The sequence below is a fragment of the Plecotus auritus genome (assembly GCF_963455305.1).
Source record: "Plecotus auritus genome assembly, chromosome: 7".
NCBI lineage: Eukaryota > Metazoa > Chordata > Mammalia > Chiroptera > Vespertilionidae > Plecotus > Plecotus auritus.
Window position 1 is genome coordinate 46,852,405 of NC_137774.1, and position 23,344 is coordinate 46,875,748.

A 23,344-nucleotide genomic window follows, 5' to 3' on the forward strand; every position below is an offset into this window, starting at 1 on the left:
ATTTGAACAGATGCCTGAAGGAAGTGATGAGGTTACATGGGGGACAGAAGTTCTAGGCAAAAGGACCAACAAATGCAAAGATCCCGAGGCAGAGTGGGTGTGGTATCTCAAGGAGCAGCGGAGAGGCCAGTGCAGTGCTGCGGAGTGGCAAGCGTAAAGAAGAAGAGCAAAGAGGAAGAGATGGGGAGAGGGGTACGAGACATCAGTTGTATCTCTTACATGTATTTATTTATTTTTATTTTTTTTAAAAGATCTGTGGCAACCATGACAAAGCCTTTATTTCTGATAAATCTGACTGGTGGGTACATGCATGCCTGTTACATTATTTTATATGTATTGGAACATTTCCTAATTGAAAAGAGGAAATAAAATAAAATAGAGAGAAGCAAATAGATCCTGTATGACATCCTTATGACCTCAAAAATTCTATTTTCAAATTGCTGCCTTCTCTCCCATGTGTGAAAGACGTCTCTCCTGCTTCATGGGACAACTTGAAAACACACCTCGTTCCTCGTGCCTCACCTTATTTCTGTCTTTCTATGCAGCAACTGACTTAACAAGAGTGAATAATATTGATGGAAATGTTTTTTAGCCTTGGCTGTTTTCTAATCTCCCCTAACCTCCCTCCTGCTGCACAACACAAAGTTATTTCTATAGGTGGCCCCTTGAAGGTAAGGGTACGTTCTTAGTCATGCCCATATCTCCATGACACCCAAATGGCGCTTTTGTACATGTGTGTAAATTTGAATGAATGAGTGAAACATGTATGCATGAACAAGTGTGACTAGTCTCACTAGGTGGGCTTATTAACTTTATTCTGATCTTCAGAGAAGTCCCTCTCAGCCCAGACTACTCAGGTGTGGCACCCAAGAGGTGACGGAAATGCGGCTAAAAGGAACTGTCAATTCCAAGAGAACAATCCATAAAACAGACTCTGTGCCACGCGAGTGAGCTTAGGGCTGAATTAACTAATCTGGGAAACTAGGTGGCTTCCTGGCATGGGGCTGCTGCTTTCTCAGTTCTTCATCTCTGAACACATTGTTTATTCTCGCCCAACCACACTGAGTCAGCTGCCACCCTTGCTTGCCACCCGCCATGTAAGAGGAGACACCACCACTTGCCTCCCGAGTCCCGGGGCCTGGTCGGGAAAGGTCCTTGAGCGCCAGAGCTGGTTCCTTCTGATGGTGGGTTTGTTTGCAGAACAATGGCCACTCTGGAAATGACCGTGTCTGCTGGTGCAATATGCAGACAGTCGGAATAACCGACCCCAGACAGGCATTTTCTTCCACCAGAACAGGAAGAAGATTGAGCCCCTCCTTCTAAGAGACACCTGATAAAATTCACTGAAGGGTTAGCTAAGGATGGATGGCTTCCAGGCTAAACATGGTTGGTGACTTTGCACTCATCTGGTCCTGGCTGTCTCTTGGACAGGGACACTGTGGTTTCGGCATTGTTTCCCCAACGCATTGGCAAGGCTCAGACGCCATCTTGTTTCCTTGTACACTCAAGGGACCTAACGCAGTGCTTTGCACGCGGCAGATACTAGCAGTTAATCCTTCTGTTGTGCTTACTAAGCTGCAGGCATTGTTCTACAATCTTCACTTAAACTGATGCACTTAGTCCTCACAACCCTTCAAATAGATAGGGTTGTTCTCCCACTTTACATATGAGAAAACTGAGGCGTAGAGAGACAAGTGACTTGCCCAAGGTCAAGATGAGGAGCTAGGAATTACATTCAGGTAGCCTGACACCAGAGTCCGTGCTCTTGATCATAAGCCATATTACTTCCCACAAAATGCTAAAAAAAGTACTTGACAGAGCTGACGCCTCCTTAGCTCCAGTGGGGACTTCCTTAGCCTGAATTCCACCTCCCACATGTGCTGGGGTCAGGAATGGGGGTGTGAGCCAGACTGAGGCAGAGAGACAAAGGGGGGAATTTGGGATCTATTAGGAAACACATTTCCTTAACATATACTCATTTGATAGATAGATTATCTCGCTATACACACATGTACATACTTCTAGGTAGGTATACACTGAGTGGCCAGATTATTATGACCACTTGACATTTGTAGGCAAATTAGCTGTACACTGCATCGTATGCGATATGGAAGCTGAAGGCCTGTTCGAACACCTTTGCTGTCTGCAGTTACCAAGATAAAACGTCTCCAATTCGCACAGGAACACAAGGATTGGACAGTTGAACATTGGAAAAAAGTCATGTGGTCTGATGAATCACGTTTCCAGTTGCATCATGCAGATGGAAGAGTGAGAATTTCACGGAAACAGCATGAAAGCATGCACCCCACATGCATGAGTACAACCCTTCAAGCTGGTGGGGGCAGTGTTATGGTTTGGGGCATGTTTTCCTGGCATGATTTGGGCCCTTTAATTCATGTGGAACAACGTCTGAATAGCACAACATACCTAAGTATCATTGCTGATCAAGTTCATCCTATCATGTTGATGGCGTATCCCAATGGAGATGGCTTCTTCCAACAAGACAACGTGCCATGCCACAGTGCTCGTATTGTGCATGAGTGGTTTCAAGAACAAGAGGGAGACTTTACCTTGCTTAGGTGGCCCCCACAATCACCAGATCTCAATCCAATTGAGCATTTGTGGGACGAAGTTAAAAGAGCCATCAGGCAGCTGGTTCCACAACCATCAAATCTCACAGAACTGGACAGTGCTATTCATCAGGCATGGTGTCAGATTCCTCACATCACCTTTCAACATCTTGTGGAGTCAATGCCAAGAAGAATCGCCGCAGTATTGAAGGCAAAAGGTGGCCCAACGAAGTACTGATGGGGTGGTCATAATAATCTGGCCACTCAGTGTATATATATGGGTGTGGGTCTGTGTGTGACCAACCATTTTCTAAATGCTGGGGGTTCAAAGAACAGCTCTTGCCATGGAGAAATAATTTACAAACTGCAAGAGGGGGACAATATGTAAATAAATTATCTTATCTGTCATCCACATGAACTGCCTGCGTCTGTGTTATAGCAAAGACAGACCAAATGCGATACCTTGGTTGTGTCTCTTGAGCTGGGGTGTGTTTCACGGCTACCCTCACTGAAAACCATTAGGCTCTGCACTTAGATTTGTATATTTTTCTCTACAGAGTTAAACTCTAATAAAATCAGCATTCAAAAATTTTTAATAAAAGTGCCTGGGGAGCTCAGAGGATGTGACAAAGAATCGGTTTTCAGTTGAGCCCCTGCCTGCCCTGGTGTGGCACTGAGCCCGGCTCCTTCCTCCACGCGTCCCCTGTGCCAGCCGATGGGGTGGGCTTCCCTCTCGGGGCCTCAGATCATCGCTCCTTCTGTGGCACCTTCAGCTGTTGTTTGAGAGAGCTAAGCGAGTGTGTGTTTGGAAACATCTCCAGGGCATGTCCTCTCTAGGCTCAGACTCTGGCTTGGTTTTGTGATAGTGACACAGGGTCTACCCATGCAGATACGCAGGGGCAATGAGTCATGGACCAGAACACGCCCTGTGGAGGGCAGCAAACCCTTCTGCTGTGGGTGAAGAGCGGCCCGGGACCCAGAATGCCTTCTCTGGACTGGGCTTATTCTGGAAAATTCCATTTTATGCCTCTTCAAATATGTGTCATTCAACAAAACACAGAATTCCATGGGACCATCATGTGCTAGGCAGGTACTCGACTGGAGCCCAGACATGAAGATGGGACTGGGTTTTCCCTTAATGTGTGGCAGTGTAGATGTTACAGTCGCATAAGCAGAGGGAGGGATTTTATTTGAAACATTCAGGCTCCCCCACCCCCGCTCCGAAATGATGTGTTCACTAAACACAAATACATTTTGCAATGAATCTGAGCATATCTAGCATTGCTAGAATTTGGTGGTCCACCCCCCGCCCTCCACAACTGCAGATTATGTGTCTAACCACCTGTGGCCTCAAGAAAATGTTACTTTAAAATATAAGATAAGTTGATACAATATTGTAACTGAACACATTAGGGAACATGCAGTACCCTACTGCCTCAAACCAGACTGCACGCTTAGCATTGTTTATTTTTAGAAGCAAAAGTGCCTGGCAATTTAAGCACAAACATTCAAACATTTGCTCCACTTAACTGAGATAAGGTGTCATTCCATTCGACTGTTCTCCTTTTATCATTTGATTATCCTTGCAAACTGATTTACTTATAGGTAGAAATTAGAAAATTTAGAAGAAAAAAAATTTTTAAAAAATAACACAAAATGTATTTTTAAGCTCATGTCTTTTCGATGAAAATTAAAAAGGAAGTATGGGATAGTTACACATACTATCATTTGTGTGTGTCAGTGAAGGGAAAACATCCTGGACTCCTCTGTCACCAGACCTGTGTGGGCAGCACATTTACATCCTCCAGCTTCTCTTCCTCTTGGTGCTCATGTGCGTCCTCTCTCTTTGTTATACTTATTAAACTCCCGGTCAGGAAAGCCGGAGAGGCTCACTTAAACTAGAGTGTCGATGACTGATACCTTCAGTAAGCATGATCTCACTTATAGATGCTGGAATTAGAGGGTGTTTGGAGCAGGATGAGCTGGTGAGTGGAAGTCTCCCCGGGACTGCAGCCTTCCGAAGCCCACTCCAGAGACGCTCATTGTGGATGTAAGTGCCGGCTCGTCTGCCCGTGCAGACCTGGCAGCCACCGGCTAGTGTGCAGACACCTTGCCTGGGGACAGGTGCTCAGAGAATCTCACCAGGGCGTGCCCCACAAGGCTGGGAGCAGCTTCCTCTTCCCAAACATTTTCCAAAGCCTCGGGTTCCGGGAAGGTGTGTTGAGAGTGCCAGCTGCCGTTCTGTTCCCCTGCTTCTCCGTGAGTTCAGGCGGGCTGCTGTGTATCTGCCCATGGCCACAACCGACACTGCCATGCAGAGGGCGAAAGAGCCCCAGGCGAGGCTGTTAAAAGGCGCTTGAGGAAAGGCGGGCTACCATCCAGGGCTTCCTGCTGGGGTCAGCCCGGTGAAAAGCCAGCTCCCAGCTCTGCCAATTTGCACCTGGGTTTCAGATTGAGAATCTCTGAACCCAGTCAATGTGTCATTTTGATGATGGCTAAGAGCGAATTCTGGAGTCACGGTGCTCAGCTGCACTGGGGTTTGCCCCATCCCTTACTAACCGCAGCCTTGTGCTGGAGACTTCGCCTCTCTGCACCAGTTTCCTCAATGCCGCACTGGGGCAGCAGGCCGCCGCGGTGGGTGTGAGGGGCGCAGCGAGCTAATGTGGGAGCATCAGCATAGCATCTGCTCCAGGGGTTACTTTTTGTTGCTGTCGTTGGCTCTACCCCAGGGCACTGGCATTGGGCACTGCCATTTTTCTATGCCTATTGTCTGGAAGCCTAGTGCCTCCTGACACAATGGTGCACACTTTTCATCCCTCACAGCCCCAGCAGAGTGGTTGCTGAGAGAGAGTCTCTAAAACCTGACATTTGTGTATGTTTCCGTGGGCTTGAATTCTAAGGCAAAACAGACGACTTTAGACACAATCACCTACCAATAAGCCTATGACCCCTCTCAGAGCTTCCAGTCTATTTATTTATTTATTTATTTATTTATTTTTATATACTTCCATTGATTTCAGAGAGGAAGGGAGAGGGAGAAAGAGATGGAAACATCAATGATGAGAGAGCATCATTGATTGGCTGCCTCCTGCACACCTCCTACTGGGGATCAAGTCTGCAACCCAGGCATGTGCCCTGACCGGGAATTGAACCAGTGACCTCTTGGTTCTTGGGTCAACACTCAACAACTGAGCCACACCTGGCTGGGCTCCAGTCATATTTAAACAGGACTTTCCAATTAAGAAGCTTGTGAGTAACTAACACAGGCATGCTCACCAAACCCTGGGGGGCTCTTTATTTTACAAAGAAGAAAGGAACCCAGGAGTTGTTGCACAGGATGAAAGGTAAGTGTATGCACATGTGTTTGTAGGATGAAGCTGTAGTCCGGAGGCCCACATCGGAGAGAACCCTGGTCTAGGACAGCATGGCCGAGTCTTGCTGGTGAGAAAAGTTCTATGGCATGGCTGGTCTTCCCATGAGAAGCAGTGGCTGGGGCTCCCCCCATTGAAGTGTTTATTAGGAGCTGTAGCTCAGGGCTCTCTCCCCTGAGCTGTGTGGAAGAATGGAATGACAATGACTTCATTTCCTGAGGATTTTACTCTGTGCCAAGCATTTTAGAAACATAATCTCTTTAAAACTATGATAACATTTTTTGTTTGTTTCTTTTGTTAATCCTCACCTGAGGATATTTTTTCCATTGATTTTTAGAGTGAGTGGATGGGGGCAGGGGAGAGAGAGAGAGAGAGAGACATAGATGTGAGAGGGACACATCGATTGGTTGCCTCCTGCTCTCACCGTGACAAGGGACCAAACCTGCAAGCCAGGTACGTGGCCCTGACTGGGAATCGAATCTGCGACCCTTCGGTGAGTGGCTGATGCTCTAACCATTGAGCACACTAGCCAGGTCTAAATCTATGAAAATATTTGAGACAGCCCTCCTCACTTTACAGTGTCCTGTCATTTTTAATGTGAATTGTTTGCTAACACTTAAAAACTAGGATACTTTCCACAAAAATCTGCATATGTTCTGACTGCACTGGACTCACATGGCAGTTATCAGTGGGGGCCGAGGTCAGTTGCCAATGTGATTTTCTTTCCTGTGTGAGTGACGTGGTCTTCGTGCCTGGAGACCCAGAGGGATTTTTCCTTTAATAGTTTTAGTAGGATGTGTCTAGGACTTGCAGGTACTGTGCCAATTTTCCCAGGTGTTTGGGGGGAGCGTTGTATAGATAGATTTGGTACTTTGCTCAAGAAAGTTTCCCTGAATTTTAAATATTAGTTGTTTCATTGTTTTGTCTTTCTTTTTCAGGGACTCTAATTACAAATATGTTTTAACTTAATAACTGTATGGTGGGCAGTGGCCACTGGGGGTGACTTCGATGATCCAAATAGAAATTAGTCTTCACTGGTGGTGGCAATTATTGATGTATTAATGGAAATGTCTAAAGTCCTTAAGATGTACCTGAATTTATAAACATTCTAGCAGACATCTCATTCATACAGTTGAAACTAAAAGAGACATCCAGAGGAGGCCTACTCATGACCTTGACAGACCTTGGGGGATGCCAGGACCTGGGGAGGAGTCTCCAAGAGTCCATGGCCTGGCTCTTTGCTACGAAAACCCAGACATTGGATTTTACCATCCTCTTTACTGAAGATAAGACTCGGAAAAGATGTTTTACACTCCCCAAGCACAGCAGGGATCCACCCCCTGACTGATGCCTCTCTGATGGCTACAGTGAGGAGGCACCCCCTATCCACCGAAACGCACATATAGAACGAGCTACAAATAAATTTGTTGGTTTAAACTACTGGGATTTGGGGGTTATTTGTTACTGCAGCAGAACTGAACCCATCTGGACTGATACTGCCAGCCTTAGGCCAGTCTTTCTCAGCTTCCCAAACAGCATCCATTATGACACGAGTCTCAAATAACTTGCTTCTGGTTAGAGGGAAAGGAACAAAGTTAGTAATGATTTTTTAAAATGAATTGGACAGATTCAGAACTATCTCCGTTACTAAGTGACCCAATTACTTGCATTCCATCAGGCTTTCTAGAGAATGAGAGGGAAGGGAGGACTGATTGTGCAGGTACCAGGGACCCGGCAGAAGCCACCACCAGCCTTACTCAGTGTGCCTGGGAGGTGTGCTGCACAAACTGGTTGGCAAAGCGTGTGCTACTGCCTTAGCTGTGTAGTTCCTTTGGAAGAGCTCAATCCATGAATATCCACCTGGTGTATGGATCTTGCCAAATTCTGATTTGGGGTGAGTGACAGATGGACGATTGAGACCACAGCAAATCACCCGGTGGGGTCCTGCCCCAGGTGGGTACCACTTTCTCCCCATCCATACTTCAGCCCCAAATTGAATCAAAGATTGGAGTGGGAGGAGCCTGGGAAATTGCCTGGTTGTTACCTCCACAGGCAGAGGCAGTTTTAGCATTAGAACTCAGGTCTTCGGAGGCCCAGCCCAATGCTGTCCCCCCACATCACAGACCCACAGCAATCCAGCAACAGTAGGGAAAGTGCCAGGAAGCGAAAATGCCCGAGACACAGGGAGCTGCTCCAATCTGGGCTGGGAGCAGCTAAAATGGATCGAGATGCAAAAGTTAAGGGGCATGGGTCATCCACTCTTCAAAGGCACGGCTTTCCTATCTCTAAAATGGTCCAGTAGTCCCCACATTAGCCTTGCTTTGCGCATTCACTGAGATAATGGGTAGGAAAACTTATCTCACAGTTAATATGCACTTAAGCCTTATTGGAATGAAACGAGTCCTGTTGGGCAGCGCAGGCATTCCTTGTTTCCTGGTTCTTCGTGTTACTGTGCTCTGCAGATACTGTGATGTTTCCAGACTGAAGGCAAGACCCTCCACCAGCAAAAAGATTACGACTCGCTGAAGGCTCAGATGATGCTTAGCATTATTTAGCAACCAAGTGTTTTTAACAAGTGTGTACATTGTTTTTTAAGACTTAATGCTATTGCACATGTAATAGATTACAGAAAGCCTGTCAAACTCAAAGGCTAACATGCCAAATAAATGAGGCATGTGGCCTGCAGGCCGCGAGTTTGACATGCGTGGACTGTGGCATAGTGTAAACATAACTTTTACATGCCCTGGGAAACAAAACAAAAATAGTCATGTGAGTCGCTTTATTTCGATATTCGCTTTACTGAGGTGGTCTCCTAAAGGTCGTCAACCCTAAGGTTTGCCAGCTCCTCCTCCCAAAACGGGCCCTATTCCTCGCACTCCTGCACTGCCCCCTGCTGGGCAGTAGGAGGAAGCGGGACTCGCCTGGGTTATGATGCAGCCATTAGGTTGGGCTGCCCTGGCTGCTATGCTTTCTGACTTACATGTTCAGCAGGAACTCATCTGTCACAGAGCTGTCCACAACGAATGGCCGGTGGAGGGTGTGTGCACCGCTGGGGGCTGAGGGCCGGAGTCAGGGACCCAGCTGCTAATCCTCAACTGCAGGGGCCTCACAGCTGTTCATTTAACTTTGGTTGGATGTAATCGGACATTTTTCTTGGTTGATTCTCTGATTTTGCAGCAGTGGCGGTATTATGATCACAGCAGCAAAAAACTGTCCTTGTCCCTGCGTGCTACCAGAGAGGTCCCCACAGCACCGGGAGACTCTCAACACTCACAGGACACTGCAGGCTGAAGCCGCCCTTGTTCCACGGCATCTCATCCGATCCTCATTACAACCCGGTGAGTCAGGCTGGAAGTGAGAGCAACAGATGGACCCGGGATGGAATGTGGCAGTTACATCCCACGGCCTGGCTCTTATGCCTGGTTCTGCCACACTCAGTGATCATAGGAACTTTCTTGTCATCTCTGAGCCTCACTTTCTTCATCTGCAAAATGGGTAGAATAAAGTCCTCCAACGGGAGGGTATTTTGTGAATGACCTTACACTTGTTTTTGTGTCTAATTACTGATAAAAGAGGCAAGTACAACGTCCATGTACTGGAGATCGGATGGCCGGGCTCAAACAGGTTGGGGGCGCCAGGAATGGAAACACCCAGTGCCTTTTCTTCGTCACCATCTGCTGCCTTTTCACGCAGTGCACGGATGACTACGGGTCTGTCTTGTCTTCCAAAGAGGCTGCCTTTTCTATCAGAACAGAGCAGTGGCCAGGTACAGGGCCAGGCCAGGGGCAGGGCAGAGAGAGCACGGTGGCTCGCCGAGGAGATGAAGAGAATTCGCAATAGCTTAGGAGGGTGAGGTTAGCCTGGGCGAAAACCACCAGACATAATGACCCCTTAATGCCCATCAATCCTCGGAAGTGGTGTTCCTTTTGAACAAGGCCAGCAGGATTGAAAGAAAAATCTTCACAAATCCCATGAAGCCAGAGTGGCGGGTGCTACATAGCTCGGCAGTGCTTGGCCAGCCACGCGGTGCAGCCAGCCAGCCCGGACAAGGTGGCCAAGTCCCCGGAGGTGGCCTCTGTCCTGCCTCCTTTGCTTGTTCCCCCACCGTTTATGGGGTTCCCAGGCCCCCCTGTCCTTAAACTTTTTGAGTTTAGCAGAGCAGCATAGAATCGGAAATCAATGCACTTCGTCAGCTGATTCATTGCCTAAGGGACAGGACATTTTGTCTCTAAGGGACTTGTTCGTTTCAGCGGAGTCGGAGGTGCCTTTAATGGGGTCAGGCATCGGGGAGGAAGTGCAGGGCGGTTAGAGGTGACTTGTGCGGAGGTGGTCCTGAAGTCACACTCAGGTGAAGGTTCCCAGTGAGGGTCAGCTTTCAGGGTCCGAGATGGAGTTGATTCGGAGGGAAAGTATACAGCGAGCCCTTCCCCAGGAGCCAGGACCTCCCTGCTCAGCTGGGGTCCTTACGGCCAGCTCTCCCTGGCTCCCCTACTCCTGCTGACTTCTCTCTCTGAAGCACCGTTCAGGCCCCTTCACACTCACCTCCAAGTCTCCCGGCACTCGGGAGAAATCAGACAAAATAGCAGAAGTCTGAGTGCAGTAATCTCCAGCCCCAGGCCCGGCTGCATCCGGCTGCACACAGGCTTTCTTGGGCCCATGCAATGTTTTCAAGGTGCTGGGGAATTCCACCTGGAAATCCAGACGTCTTCCCCTAAAAGCCAGAGGATCTACGACACCGAGTTCACAAGCTGCATGGTCATAGGCTCAGCTGAGCAAGAGGCTGTCCCCCTTTATCTGAGGGTGAGATTTCAAGGTCATTGGCATTCCCTGCCAGCCGTGTTGCATTCCCTTTTGTTACCACCTCCTGTAAGCATTTTAAAAACACTTTTTTTTTGTTGTTGTTGATTTTTAGAGAGGAAGGAAGAGGGAGGAAGGGAAGACGAGAGGGGAGAGAGAGAGAGAAACATCTACATGGGAGTGAAACACCAATCTGCCTCCTGCATGCCCCCTACCGGGGATGCGTCCAAAACTGGGCATGCACCTGCCATCTTTCACGTGCATGGGATGATGCTCAACCGACTGAGCCACACCGGCCAGGGCACTGTAAGCATTTATGCGCATCCTCTGATATGCACCTTATGTTTACTCTCCCATATGTTTGCTATTATTTTAGTCAGTATGTGGAAACAATTTAATTCCAAATATTTTGCTGTAGGGGTATCTGGTGGTGGTGACATTTTTCTGGTGGAAAGGCATTCTGGAGAAGATGGCCTCCTTTATTCCTTCTTAATAAAATGATGACAGTATTTAGACCCTGGTTTACCTGGGTGACTGTGTATTAGGGAACAAGTAAAAATGTGATAGAGGCTTTTTAGATTGCTGGACACAAACTTGTTTGTTGATAGTCATAAGACAATCAATTGCCCTTCAGTTAAGTTTTGGGTATTTTGGGGGACAGGCAAGTCTGGGCTCAGAGTTAAGGAGTTTGAGTTACGTCTCCTCTTTCAGTATCGGGCTGTACGGTCTTCAGTGGGGGCGCTTCTACCGCCAGCTTTGCAGTCAGAAACGTGAGTCTGTTGTTCTCAGCCTTTTCTAACGAGCACCCCACTGAACACGGCTCGGAGAACATTACCCCATGTTTTACACGCACAGGTTTCCTGCGGTCAGCTGATCGGAAGTACTGGGGTTTGTAACAGTAACAGGCTTCTTTATTGTGGGGCTTCTCAGATATTTTATTTTTTTAAATATATTTTTATTGATTTCAGAGAGGAAGGGAGAGGGAGAGAGAGAGATAGAAACATCAATGATGAGAGAGAATCGTTGATCAGCTGTCTCCTTCATGCCCCACATTGGGGATTGAGCTCACAACCCGGGCATGTGCCCTTAAGAGGAATTGAACCCAGGACCCTTCAGTCCTCAGGCCGACGCTCTATCCACTGAGCCAAACCAGCTCGGGCTCAGACATTTTAATGAACTAATGTGCACTGAGAATTCCCAAGAAGAAAGTGTGATAGGGGAAATTTTCCAATTTGTTTGACTATTGAAACTCTTTTTATTTAATTTTACAAGAATATCTCAACAGGCATCTCTGGGGAGTAATCTTTGAGGAAACCCAGCAAAGTGCTTATTAAAGTCTCTTTCTGGCTTGACATCAAGGATATGAGATGCAGTTAAATCAGGAAGGGGTCCACACATTATTTCTACGGCACTTGGCCTTGTCCGTGAATCGCTGAGAACACCAACCCTCCCTGGACTTCAGCGTGTGTCCCTGACAACGTACAAAAGCCTTTCGTGTGTGATCCGTGAGGAGGTGGGGGTTTTGGTGAGCAGTCCAGGGTGACAAAAGCACCCAGGGAACTCCTGTCGCTAGAGACAGAGCCTGGCAGATCCCGACTCAGACCCTAGCTGGGCTTTTGGCCCCATTTGAAGTCGAGAAAGCACCCTCCCCGCTCCTGGGTCACAGCTGTTTCATCAGAAAGCCAGGGGCAGTTATCACGCACCTCACAGTGTTTGTGTAGATGAGGCACGTGCCCTATGAAGGTGGACAGCTTGCAGCTGCGTCTGGTCCTATGCAGGTGGACAGCTTGCAGCTGCGTCTGGTCCTATGCAGGTGGACAGCTTGCAGATGCGTCTGGTCCTATGCAGGTGGACAGCTTGCAGCTGCGTCTGGTCCTATGCAGGTGGACAGCTTGCAGCTGCGTCTGGTCCTATGCAGGTGGACAGCTTGCAGATGTGTCTGGTCCGGCCTGAGTCTCGCAGCTTCGCTGTTGTCTAAGAGGCGAGGTTCCCAGTCCCACCCTTTCCTGAAGTCCCTTCTCCCAGGTCACGGGAAGCAGCGCCCATCTGCCTAATTCCCTAACGTGTTCTCCAGTTCAGGTTCTGCCATGGCCCGGCCTCGTTGACATTACAAATGGTGATGCTCCTCATTTTCTCCAGTCGGCTTTTCCATCCTTGGGGATGTGGTCCCATTCACTTCCCTGTCCTGGAGTGACCATGGCCTCTGCTGCAGGGAGGAGAAGAAGCTCTCGGTGACAGGAGGGCCATGTGAGTCAGGTCCTTCGTCGGAAGCTTCCTCCTCTCCCGGGCTTTGTGTTTGCATACAAACCCCGGCCGCAGACCTTCGCCCGCTCCGCTGCCTGCCTGGCGTATCTGTGAGCCCTGTCTCCATCCAGTACAGTCGGTTCTGCTTTGAGGCCTGGACAGCGGCCACCTCGTTCCCGAAAGCCTCCCTGGCCCAGGGCTGAAAACAGCTCTTCCTCCTTCCATTCCCACAGCACAGTGAGTCCTGCTGTAGCCGTTATCGCACTGTCCCTTGTTCCAGTTTTAGCTCAGTCTTGCCACGGTGGCTCACGCACCTTTGCATCGCTTCATTCTCCTGGCCCTGTGGCTGATAGGGACATGGTTTTTAGTGAATTTGTTCCAGAGGCCTTTGCTGGGCACTGGAGCATGGGGAGGCTTAGCAGAAATGCAGACAACCCCATACAGAAAAGAGCTGAGGGCAATGAAATAACGCTATGAGGGTGGGAAGTGGCCAGGCTGTGAGGCTGCAGGGAGAGTGAAGGTGTGCAAGAGCCTACCCTAATGACTGGAGGTCAAGAGAGAAATGGTTAGGGAGGGTCCTCTCCTTCCCACCGTGAGGGGTGCTTTTCCAGCGGGAAGGGGAGAGCATCCTGGCCCCGGGCACGGGCATGGGCACAGGCTGGCGTGCAGCCGGGCTGCCCATCACCGAGGAGTCCAACTCCTGCCCCCTCGGTTCTTTGAGGTAGAAACACTCTTTCCTGAAATACGTGCTCCAAATATCCATCCTCCTCTCCTCTCCCCTCCCCTCTTCCTTCATCATTTCCCTCATCACCAACCTGTCAAACCCACAGAAGTTTCAAAAGATGCTGAGGAATCGGGCTGAGTCATAGGGTGGAGAGGGAATGGGCTTGTCAGCCATAGGACGTGAAACCCTGAGCCTCAGATTCCTCACTTGTGAGCTGAGAAGTGATATTTCCTTTGCTGGGTATTTCAAGGGTAGCCAGAGCTGAAGGTCCAACTTGTCAGGGCTGTGCTTCTGGCAGGTGCTCCGCAGCGGGGTTCGCTCCCGGGGGATGGTGGGAAAGGTCTGTTTCCTAAGAGAACCTCCATTCCTAGGCCCCTAACAGTGCAGGAACGCAGGTTAGAGTCCAGCGAGGTCACTTTTATTCTCTGGAGATTGGGTGACACTAGCAAATGCTGAAAGCTAATCCTATCCTATATAATAAAAGCCTAATATGCTAAGTGTCCGACCATTCAACCAGTTGCTATGACATGCTCTGACCACCAGGGGGAAGATGCTCCAACCAGACGGTCAGCTTGCTGCTGGGGTCTGGCTAATCAGGACTGGGCAAGATGGGCTGGACACACCCTGGAGCCCTCCCACGGTCTCTTCCCTCCCCGATCATGCACTGGTGGGGTCCCTCAGCCTGGCCTGCACCCTCTCACAATCTGGGACCCCTCGGGGGTTGTTGGAGATCCCCACAGGCCAGGCCGAGGGACCCCACTGGTGCACGAATCCGTGCACCAGGCCTCTAGTGTTTAATAAATACTGACACCGTGTCAGGCACTGTTGCAAATGCTTTGTGTAAATCTGGCCACATAATCTTTATGCTGCTACTGTTTCTATTCCATAGATGGGAAACTGAGACTCAGAGAGGTAAAGGGACTTGCTGAAGGAGACATACAGACAGTTGGTGGCCAAGCTGCGATTCGAACCCAGGCAGCCTGTGCAGAGGTCCTCCTGGTGAACGCTGCCCTGCGTCCACCCCTGGAGCCTGCGGGCACGCTCAACCTGTGAGCATGCTCACCTGTGGGCACACTCACCTGCGTAGCTGACGCCCTCCTCGCAGGACTGCCAGAGCCCCGCATGCAGCCTGTGCTCCGTGAACTTGTCGTTGTCCTCCGTCTCCCAAATGTACTGCACAGCCCGGCTCTCGTTGTCCCTCCTGCCGTCGCCCTGCCCCTGATGAAATGAATGCAGGGCCACCCTCCTGCGTGGTCCTGGCATAGCGGCTTGCCAGCCTCTGGGTCCCCTCGCACCAGTGCCTGCTGCCCAGGGTGGTAAGGGAGAAGGCCAGGGCCAGGCAGACAGGGAGGAGGGCCCTGTCTGTGGCTGAGTGAGGTGTGCAGTGTCAGGATGAACAGTGGCCCCTCCTCCCCTCCTGGTCGTGGTACCCACTCTTCCCAGCCCTGCCATCTGGCAGCTCACAGGCTTCCGTGATGCTCCCTGGGGAGTCGGTGCACGCCAGCCTGTGGCATCCATGTGAGCACTGTGGCTTGAGGAGCCGCGTGAGAACACAGGGCTGGGCGTGCTCCATCACAGTCCTCCCCAGGGCACAGAGGTTAGGAGGGCTTTCCCTTTTTTTAAGTTGTAGTGAAATACACACTGTGCAATCCATCTCCAGAACTTTCACCTCGGGAAACTGAGACACTGTACCCATTCAACACTGACTCCCCAGCCTCCCCCCCCAGCCCCCGGCCACCACCACGCCACTCTCTGTCTCTGTGAATCAGATCACTCTGGGTATAAGTGGAATTTGCCTTTTTATGCCTGGCTTATCTCACTTAGGATAATGTCCTCACGGTCCATCTGTGTTTTCTCGTGTCAGAATTTCCTTCCTTTCTGAGACTGAGTAATACCCCATTGAGTGGATGTACCACGTCTTGCTTACCTGCTCATCTGGTGCGAAGTTGGCTTGTTTACACCTTTTGGCTTTGGGGAGGGTGCTACCTTTTGAGGGAAGATCAGGGATGGTTTGGGTGGGTTTCTGGGTATAGACTCCCCACCTTTGCCCTTTGCACTAAGCAGGGGCCTCAGCGCTGGATTTGGGGAATCTCAGGGCCTGCATGGCTCCCTGCCCAGCCCCTCAAGGAGGGCTTCCTCTTCGATGGGCTTTGAGAGACTCGAGGTGCAGGCAGCCTGCTTCAGGCCCAGGTGCCGTGCAGAACAGGAGAGGGCGCAGAATTCAGCCCGATCCTGGAGCCTCTAAAGCTTCAGGCAGAGCCCTTGGCCCATCACTCATGCCCTTACCAAGGGGCCCTGCAGCAGGGAGGACAGTGACATGAGGGAGACTCACGCTGCTTCTTGGGCCGAGAGCATTCATGGAGCAGCGAGGGCAAGAGCGTCGGGGAAGATTCCTCGTGGCGTATGAAACATACAGGCTCTTGATTACATATGAGGCACCTCCTGAAGACGCTCAGGTATTACTGAGGATGTACCAGCCGGGCGGGTGGGAGAAGAGGCAGTGGCATGTGGGTTGATAGCAGTGCTCTGTCCTGCCGTGCTGCTAAAGGCTGGGGGTGTGCTGCCAGGAGCCCAGGAGCTGTGAGCATCTGGCTTACCGAGTTTTCTCACTAGATGGCATCCGTCGATGGATGGGGGAAGTCGCGTGTGTCCCCACCTTCTGAAAAAAAAAAAGAATGTTTTTGAGAAAAAGAGATTAGATAGAAGATTCTTACCAAGCTGGCATTTTCTTTGCCAGCATGCAACTTGGAAGCCAGCCTTAGAGGGGCAGTTGCAGAATAATTACAGCCATACCAAAAGGACCAGAGCCCACCACGTGGGCACTTCTCTCCCTCTATGTCACTTCATCCTGCTCTCTGTTGTCCCCAAGAGATGACCACATTGGTTCCAGAGGCCACATCATTAAAGAGTCCATTTGGGGGGGGGTCTTTGCTCATTATGAGCATTAGTTGCTAAGGATTAAAACCTTGCCACATGCAGTTTCAAAGACTTACAAGGATTTCTATGAAGGGTTGCTCATCTGCTTCTCTCCAACTGTTCAGAATTCACTCACTCAGATAAGCTGACCAAGATGAGTTCCTGCTGCCCTGCATCTCATCCAATCAGGATGTGGTCCCCTGGGCCTCCAGTTCTGGAAGCTGGGAAGACTTGGCGGGGGATGCTGGGAGCTGGGCTGGGAGAGGTGAGGTGAGAAGGGCCACGCAGAGCCTTTCAGAGGCGCAATGATGAGACCACTAGAGAAATGGAACTGTCTAGAGAGTTAGGGTAAGATAAGGCAACTTACCAAATAGCTGTGGTCAGGTGACTGGTCAGAGGACCTGGGGAAGTATCTTGGCTCTGCCATTTACTTGCTGTGTGGCCTTGGGCAAGTAACCTAACATCTCTGAACCTCAGTTTCCCAGCTGTCAAATGGAAAATATCATGCCCTCACAGGAGTATCGTGGGGACGAATGAAATCGGATGTTGGGTGAAAAGCTTTTGTAAATGTGAATTGTGATGGGGAAGCACACCTACGGTCGTGAGTAAGTGGTGGCTCACTTATTCCGGAGAAAGATCTGCCAGGTGAGCTGAGTGATGTGTTCAGAACAAGTGGGCAATGCAGGGGAGGGCATAGCTGACTTTCCAGCGTGCTGCTTTGCCACTGTGAAGACAGAACTCGGGTCACTGATTGGGTGTTTGCTTCAGACCCTGGGTCAGAACTGCTCTCCTGGGCCGGGCAGCTGTTTCTTGTGAAGTCTTGGCACAGACAGGGCCCCAGGAGGCCTGGACAACCTCGGAGGCTGGGCTCAGCTCTGCCTGGGCAATGCTAACACCGTAGCAAAACATGTCTCCATCATGAAGATGCCCACCTCAGAACTGGCTCGAGGCCCATCCTCTCTGCCGGCTATTTCTCAGCGGCTCGAACCCGAGCCTGCCACGGCCAGGTCTTGGGGGTGGAACCTATGGGCCGCCTGGCTTTTTCTCCTGGGCCTCCACAGAGGACGTCCCAGAAAAGACAGCTGACTGGGGGGAGGTCTGGGAAAAATCTCCCTGCCTGGGGGGGCCGGACGGGGCTGAGCCACGGTTGATGAGAAACTTTGGAGAGTCAGTAGATTGGTCTAGCCGGGTCCAGACGCTCTTGACGCAGTGTGGAGAGACTTTGTGCAAACATTTCCTCGCTGGACACAGAGGGATGCGACAGGGGGCTGCCTGCGGTACATCTTGGACTGTCAGACAAATGTGCCCGCCCTTGTGAAAGTGCCGCGAGGAAGATGAGGCCGGAACCGAGCAGGATAGGGCTCGGGAGGAGGACCGCGGGGCCCTGGCCGGGGGTCTGCGCGTTGCCCACCCACATCCCTGCCTCCCTGGGGGCCAGCTCTCTCCCCGCCCGTGGGAAGCGCTCTCTCCAGTCCCCTGCGCGGCCCTTCCTCGCTCTGCTGCTTCTGGTTTCCGTCAAGCAAGTAAGAGCAGTTTTTATTATTATTATTGTTATTATTATTATCGGTGGTACATTCTTTCTGATTACAGAAGCAATCTAGGCCTCTTGTAGGCAATTTGGAAAATACAAGACAGTATAAAGACAATCTAATCCCAGCATTCAGAGGTAATCACTGTGAATATTTTGGCATATTTTCCTCAAATCCTTTCTCTATGCATTTTTGACACAGCTGAGATGATGATGCAGAAAACATTTTGCATCCTGGTTTCCCCTTTTCGTCCTAGTATAAGCATTTCCCCACATCGGTATGAACTCTAAATAGCATTTAAAATCGCTGCATATAACCTCCTGTCTGCTTTTATCATCCTCTCACATGTGAGGGTGTGGGGTGAATGGGTAGCTCTTTTTTTTTTTTATCTTTTCTTTCCTTTTTTCCTCCTTTCCTTCCTTCTCATTATAAAAATATAGGATGTTCATTGTTTGAAAAGTAAATGTATAAAATCCGAAGAGGGATAAATACCGCTCACCGTGATGCCACCACCCAGACGTCACCCTCATTCACATTTTGGTGCTCATACTTCTAACCACTTATTTATATCTCTTTTTTAAAAACAACAACACAGAATCTAATTATAGCTGTTATCTCACAATGTGCTTTTTTTCTTCACACAATACACTAATAACACAGGCTAACATTTTTTGACCACTTACTATGCAGCAGGTTCGGTGGCAGGTTCTCAGCAGCCCTGTGAGGGGAGTTCTTTAATCCCGTTTTACAGATGAGGAAACTGAGTCTCGGGGAGGTTGAACGCTTTTCTACGTCAGTAAAGGTAGCTCCATGGCATGAGGTTTAAGGGCTTCAAGGAAGTATTCTAATGTATGTAACCGTTCTCTTTCGTTGGGCATTCTGGTAGCTTGTCTTATTCTCATCCAACCTTTGCTCCTTCCCTTTTCAAGGTTCCATTGCTATACTGGGCTGCCATGTGAAGGAACCCAGTTCCATTCCTCTGAGTAAAGGAGGGGCCTTGAGGAATGTTCTCTTATTCCTTTGGCCCATAGGCACCTCTGAGTCCTAAATCCCTGCTGCCCCCTAGAGGAAGGGCTGGGTGCCAGCTCTCATGTGGTCACCGACCAGGCTTTCTCTGGTGCTAGCCCAGGAGCAAGCAGGCAGGACACCCCGACCGAATTCGCGCATCCCAGTTCTCTCCAAGCTGACTTCAGGCCCTCATAGCAGACTGCAGACATGAGCCCATCCATGGTCTCCTGGAAGTCTTGCATGGTGGCCGCCTCGTGGTCAGTGTCCAGAACATTTCCAAGGGGCAGGTAACTATGGCCTGCCTCTAACAGGGCCATTGGGAAGGTTGACACAGAACCCTGACCCTTGCTTCAATTCTCTATCTCACAGTAAAACTGAATAGATTCAGCTAATTATCTAGTTTTCTTCACCTTCTACCCACAGCTATGCACTGAGGGCCTACGAGGTGCCAGGCACTGCTGAACTTACACTTATCATAAATCACCATGCTCAAACCCACACCGAGCCTCTGAGAAAGGATGATTACCGAACCCATTTTACAGATGGGGAGATGAAGATTCACAGGAGTTAAGTGATCACCGGTGATCATTGTGTTCTTGAGGAAATGCACCCTTTCTTCCCCAGCATCCCTTGCAAGCTGCTGGCATACGGATATTTATATGTTAAAACAGCAGACTCTGCAGGGCCTCAGGCCGGCTTATGACACTGACAAAGCCGCCCCTTCGCCCAACGTTCATGATCACTCATGTGCCTGTTAGCATGTTCCTGCCCCCCTCCGCCACCCAGTCTGTTTTCAGAGCCTCTTCCCTCTGTCTGTCCAGCAGTGTGTCTATCATCCTGATGGCCCTCTTCTTGGTTCTGTCTCAAAGCCCATATTCTTCTCCACATGTTTACATTACAAGGCATGGTGCAGACTTCCATGCTGAATTTTGCTCTGAGGTGCTCTCCCTGCGTGGATTATAAATGACCGTGTTGTGTTTTCTGGCAGGAGGTCTTTATAAAAATCCACGTAATGAGAAATTCTCAGGGGTAGTTTTGTTTCTAAATTCAAGTAGAGAAATAATTCTGTTGTCCCCTTCTTCCTCCCCCTCCTCACAACTCATTTAAGCTAATTAGCAGTTGCTTTGGGCATCAAAACACAAACTCTTTAAGACTATTCAAGAAGTGTTTGTGGCTCTTTCATATATGGCTGATGGGATTGTAAAAAGGTACATATTTTTAGGTCAAAAAATTTTTTTGGCGAGGATGATAGTTTGGCGTAAGTACGTTATCAAACCCTCTAAAAATGTATACTTTATGACCCAGAAATTACAACTCAAAGAATTTCTCCTAATAAAGATGTGCTCAAGTGTTTAACTCTGAGTATTTTCATTACAGCATCATTTATATTAGCAAACAGCTAAAGCAACATAGATGTCCAAAGCTAGAGAATTTAAAAATAAATTATACCACATTCATCCCCAGAAAATGATTGTAGCTGTTAAAATGGTGTTTTAGAAGAATATATCTTCCAGCAAAGCCCGGAACAACACAATTTCCTTTTTGGTTAAAATGAAAAAAGAAGAACAAGGATGCCCGTGTGCAGAGATGATAACTTCTGAGTAATAACGTTGGGATTTTATCTTCTCCCTTTTTGCTTATCTGTAATTTTAATTATATTTACAATGACATATATTCCTTCTGTAACAAATAATATTAGAAGATGTATTTAAAGCAAGTCAACAGAAGAATATTACGTTTCCCTGAGACCCTTCTCAGCCAAATTAGTCATTGATGCTGTTACCTAAGCAAGAAAAAGAGGAATCAGACTTGAGCTGGACTTTTCCAGAAGAAACATCACTTGTGTACCTCCTTTCCTCGTTACTGTTTGGACCTGGCTGTGATTGAACTTGGATTTGCCTCTTGTGTCTTAGAACATGCACCTGGGAGACAGTCAGAGTTTGTCTGGCTCTCCTAGACTGACCAAATTCAGTGTTTCTTATGGTTTGTCTTTTTTTCTGTTTTTGAGCATGGCCATTAGTCATGCAAAGAGCAGGGGACTGGGGAGTGTTAATCCAGGGACATCTCACATAAAGGACTGATTTTATTGTCTCTTCCTCAGCCAGGTCTCAGTGAGGTCCCCAAGAACACACACAGCCCTTTAACCAAGAAAGGTCTTACGTTTGTGACTTGGAAGATTCTGGAAGTTTACAATTTATTTATCAACTTCTCTGCTAAACTTGTAAGAACGATATAGAGTTACTTATGGTCCCATTAGGATGCAAAACATCCTAATGTGTTAATAAACTTTCATCTTGCTTCTTGGGCCATTCACAGAGAGATATATTACTAATGGAGATTCAAAACTCATTAAGAACTGAAACCAAGGGATACATGCCAATTATTTCATCATCAATATCACCATCATCATTATTTATTGGCTAATCCCAGGGTTCCCAAATGGTATGCTAAGGTGCCCCAGGGCACTGCTGTGAGTTCACAGGGGTGCTGTAAGATATTTTAATTTTTCAAGGGAAGCAGCGATCCATGACATCTGCCAGACGCTGTGTGAATTACTAGCTCGAGATAGTTCATAGTTTCAACATTATATCATGCTGCATTCCTTTTGATGATGTATTTGTGCAAAGCTGGGTTTTCTGAAGTTGCTGTGATAAAAAGCAAGTACTGCACAAAAGTCAATGTGGAACAAAGATGGCGGTGTCCAGTCTGAGTGTTAGGTTTGAGAAGTTGTGTGATCTCCAGTGGGCACTAAGTTGTTAGGATATAAGTACTTACTAAGCTGTTTGGAACTTCCTGCTTAATAAGTGGGAATTTAGATATTTCTTTCAGCATAAGGGTGCTGTGGAATAATTATTGAGACACCAAGGGCAACAGGAATTGAGAAAGTTTGGGACCCTCTAGTCTAATAATGACCGTATTTGTTTTTCAAAAAGTTGGCCGTGATTCTCTGAAAGAAATGCAAAGAACTACTCACACACGTGATCATGAGTGCTATAATATTGGGGAGTGGGGCAAGCTGGGCAGAGGGAGGGTATAGATTGGACTAATTACACAGGAAGTGAAAACTGGCTACCAGTTAAGCTCATAAGAATTGTGTTTTTTGTTTGTTTGTTTCATTTGTTTTATGGGTTGTTGTTTTTTTCTTGTTGGTTTTGTTTTGTTCAGGGTGTGTGTGTGTTTGAATACCTTTAGGTGGAGTATCTGCCCAATTTACAATGGCTCCTCACTCCCTGTCTACTTCATTCTTTCGGGTTATCTACCCGGCCAAGAGAGCATGTGAGTTTGGTAATCCTTGTGAGAGGAGACAAAGCCTAAAAGCCAACTGATTGTCGGGTTGATCTTAGCCCAGATTCCATGTTCATGTCCCCCTGCCCCGACTCATCCCACAACTGTGCCTCTGTTTCTTTAGTGGGAGAATGAGGACAATAACTCCAGCCCTGTGCTAGGGCCTTGTACTCAGGGATGAAAGGCATATCGCAGCCCTCACAGAATGTATGGGGTAGTGAAAGTGATGGACAAGTGATGGGAAGTACAGTGTGATGGGCCATAGAACTCAGTTATGTGTGGGGTCAAAAAACACTGGAAAGAAGGCTTACCAGCTCAAGACTTCAGTGAGAGAGGTGGTCAAGTGTGGCCAGGGCTCACTAGGCTTGAGTGGAGCCTTGAGAGATGAGTAGAGAGCGAGCCAGGTGAAGACGAGGGTGGGAGGGAGTGCCTGTGGGAAGTGCAAAGATGCGAAGTCGTGGAAGAGCAGGACTGGGGTTGAGAGACTTGGGACTGGGTGGCTGAGTGAAATCTTGAGTCAACAAGGCCAGGAGGGCAAGACTTTAGGCAAGAGAGATCTGTGCTCAGTCTGCCCTGTGGACCTGTTGCTGGAACAATGGGAAGGGGAGACAGTGGCACCAGGCCAGAGGTGGAGGAAATGGGAGGCAGGGTTGGACAGAAATGTAGGAGGGCAGAATGTGGAGGTGAGGGAGAGGAGGAGAGGACAGCTCCTGGTTTCTGGTTTGTGACTGAGACAACAATGGTGCCAGCACTGAGCCACTAGGGAAAGAACCTGTTTGGAAGCAGATGACAGGGTAAGAATGTCACTAGACTTTGTATGCCGGCCAATATATACAGTCGACCCTTGAACACTATTGGTTTGAACTGCATGGATCCATTTATATGTGGATTTTAAAAATA

The 23,344-nt window shown here is 48.7% G+C and overlaps 2 protein-coding genes across 2 annotated transcripts in view; one reads left to right on the forward strand and one right to left on the reverse strand.

Moving 5' to 3' along the window:
* Positions 1–4,664: 4,664 nt before the first annotated feature.
* Positions 4,665–15,279, reverse strand: GSG1L2 (GSG1 like 2; the record flags this gene model as incomplete). The annotated part of the gene is given in 6 exon segments (XM_080677389.1): positions 4,665–4,684; positions 4,824–4,925; positions 14,786–14,902; positions 14,905–14,979; positions 14,982–15,074; positions 15,171–15,279. Coding segments are annotated over 6 exon segments (516 nt in total).
* Positions 15,280–17,772: 2,493 nt separating this feature from the next.
* GLP2R (glucagon like peptide 2 receptor) overlaps positions 17,773–23,344 on the forward strand; it is a gene marked incomplete at both ends in the record, with an annotated part of 47,846 nt that continues 42,274 nt past the window's right edge. The window contains 2 exon segments of the mRNA XM_080678753.1: positions 17,773–17,829; positions 17,831–18,145. Coding sequence (XP_080534879.1) covers positions 17,773–17,829; positions 17,831–18,145 — 372 coding nt within the window.